General features: G+C 50.8%; 1 protein-coding gene across 1 annotated transcript; it reads right to left on the reverse strand.

Moving 5' to 3' along the window:
• Positions 1-257: 257 nt before the first annotated feature.
• On the reverse strand, positions 258-893 carry N7525_004580 (uncharacterized protein; the record flags this gene model as incomplete). The annotated part of the gene is made up of 1 exon (XM_061213064.1): positions 258-893. The coding sequence occupies one exon, from the start codon at positions 891-893 to the stop codon at positions 258-260; it is 636 nt and encodes a 211-aa protein (XP_061070085.1).
• Positions 894-2,099: the final 1,206 nt, after the last annotated feature.

The raw sequence follows: 2,099 nt of genomic DNA on the forward strand, positions 1-2,099 counted from the left end.
AACCCGAACAGAAGAAAAACCCCCGATGATGCAGCTCGTAGCACAAGTCGTCCGTAACCAATGGAGTGTTCGGCGAAAGCCAGCACCCATATCCCAATGCATAGGATCCCCAATTAATGCTGGTAAAAGAAGACGCCGCTGGAGAAGCAAAGAAACAAACAAGATCGCTAGATGTGAAGAACCAAAACCAAAACAGGGCTCTGATGGACGCCATGTCGCCGACCCGATGTGAAAAGACAAGAGTCGAAATAATCTCTTCAGCCACGCGCACTTCGCGGCCGTGAGTTCTGCGACGATGAGTCGTGCATGATATCCGGCGCCCGGGGACCAACCATCCAGTCCTCCATAGCGAGCCATTCACTCCAGCTGCGCTCGGCGGCCTCGATCTCGGCCTCGACGGCTCCCTGCAACGGACGCAGGAACGGGATGGTCTCCAGCGGGGCGATGTCGTAGTCCTTTTTCACGGAGGCCCAGCCGCCGCTCTTGGCGGCGAAGAGGTAGTTGCGGCGTTCTTGCTCGTGCATGGGTCCCACGCCGCTGCCCCAGTCGTCGCCGAAGAAGCCGTGCAGCACGCCTGGGAAGTCCATGCCTGTTGCGACTAGGCGGCGGATGTAGGGGATCAATGAGATGGAGGGTGGGGGTGGGGGTTGTGTGCCGGGTGGGGTTTGGCTGGAAGACGAGGAAGACGAGGATGGTGTTGAGTTGAAGATTGGATTCGGTTGACGCTGGAAGGGGAGTCGGATGTTTAAGAATGTGGAGAGGGCCTGGACGGGGACGCTGTGCTGGGCGTGATCTAGGAAGTAGCGTTGACAGCTTTGATAGCGGGGGTACCATTCAAAGATATCGAAGTTGTCGTCTGATCTTCCTGGGGAGGCACCGGCTAGACCGACCATGGTGGCCGGGTCGAATTGTGGATGGGAGTTCATGGATGGTTGTGGTGAGGTGGGTGAATAGGATGTGGAGGTTGAGGTTGAGGTTTGTAGTCTTGGAGGATCTACTTGTCTATTTGTTTGCCCGATGCATTCTTTAGTTTGTGTCCTCTCATTTCGCTGGTCTGTTCGGGGCTGTGCGTCTTTTTTTTCCCGCGTTCTGGGAAACCAGTGGGGTCGAATTGCGGCCCCGAATTGAGTGAACTGGAGGGGTAGTTGGGATGAAAGGCAGACGGGGGGAGGGATTGTTACTTGGAGAAAATATCCCTACCTCGACGAACTAGGAGAGATACTCGACGTCGTGAAGGGGAGGTAGGGGAGGGCGGTGCAGATCGGAACAGATCCCTGATGGTCCCGAGTCCACCACGAGATTGGGGCTTGTTGATGGACATCTGTTAGGGGACCATCTAGGATGTCCAGACGAGAGATTTGGGGGGGATGTTCATGGAATACCCATTGGGGATACTAGGTATGAAGTAAAAGAACCGTAGACATACATGTGAGTTCCAATTCCCCAAAGAGGCAAAGAGAAAGAGAAAGAGAAACAGAAAGAGGAATAGAAAGGGAAATAGAAAAAGGGAAGATAGAAATCGAAGTAAAATCAGAAAGGGAAAAAAATATCAAAATTGTTCTGGAACATCCATAGAATAGAAACTAATAAGAGCCCAAAGTCAACGTGTATACGGAGTACGGAGGATTTTGAATCGGATCCATCGACATCGACGGGTCTATCCGGTCAGGCCAATCAGTCTGAGATCTGCTTAACCACGGGTCGACGTGTGGATATCGATCTAGGGCTTTTCCAGGGTTCCAAGGTTGGGTTTGGGGGAGGTTTTATTTTATTTTACATTATTACGCTGATATTACAATTTAAATTCAGTACATAGGTACATCCTTACTATCAATCTTAATCTTGGCTTGTTGTTACAGATTCAACTTAGCATGTCTTGCACGTCTTCCACGTATTATTGGCCCGGATCAAGATGACATCTTAATGATACCCTCCTTTTGGTAAAAGGCTTTCTGGTCATGACATAGCTTCGTATAATCATACTGGATCTGGACTGGATCAGAAAGGAAGAAAAAAAAAAGGGGGTCCCTTCATGAATGGAACTTCCTAGTTTGTATTCAACCAATCTAAGCCCGGGCTGGCCTACTCGCTGCAAGGCG

Source organism: Penicillium rubens (assembly GCF_028828025.1).
Source record: "Penicillium rubens strain IBT 27055 chromosome Unknown utg000002l_segment0_segment0, whole genome shotgun sequence".
Lineage (NCBI taxonomy): Eukaryota > Fungi > Ascomycota > Eurotiomycetes > Eurotiales > Aspergillaceae > Penicillium > Penicillium rubens.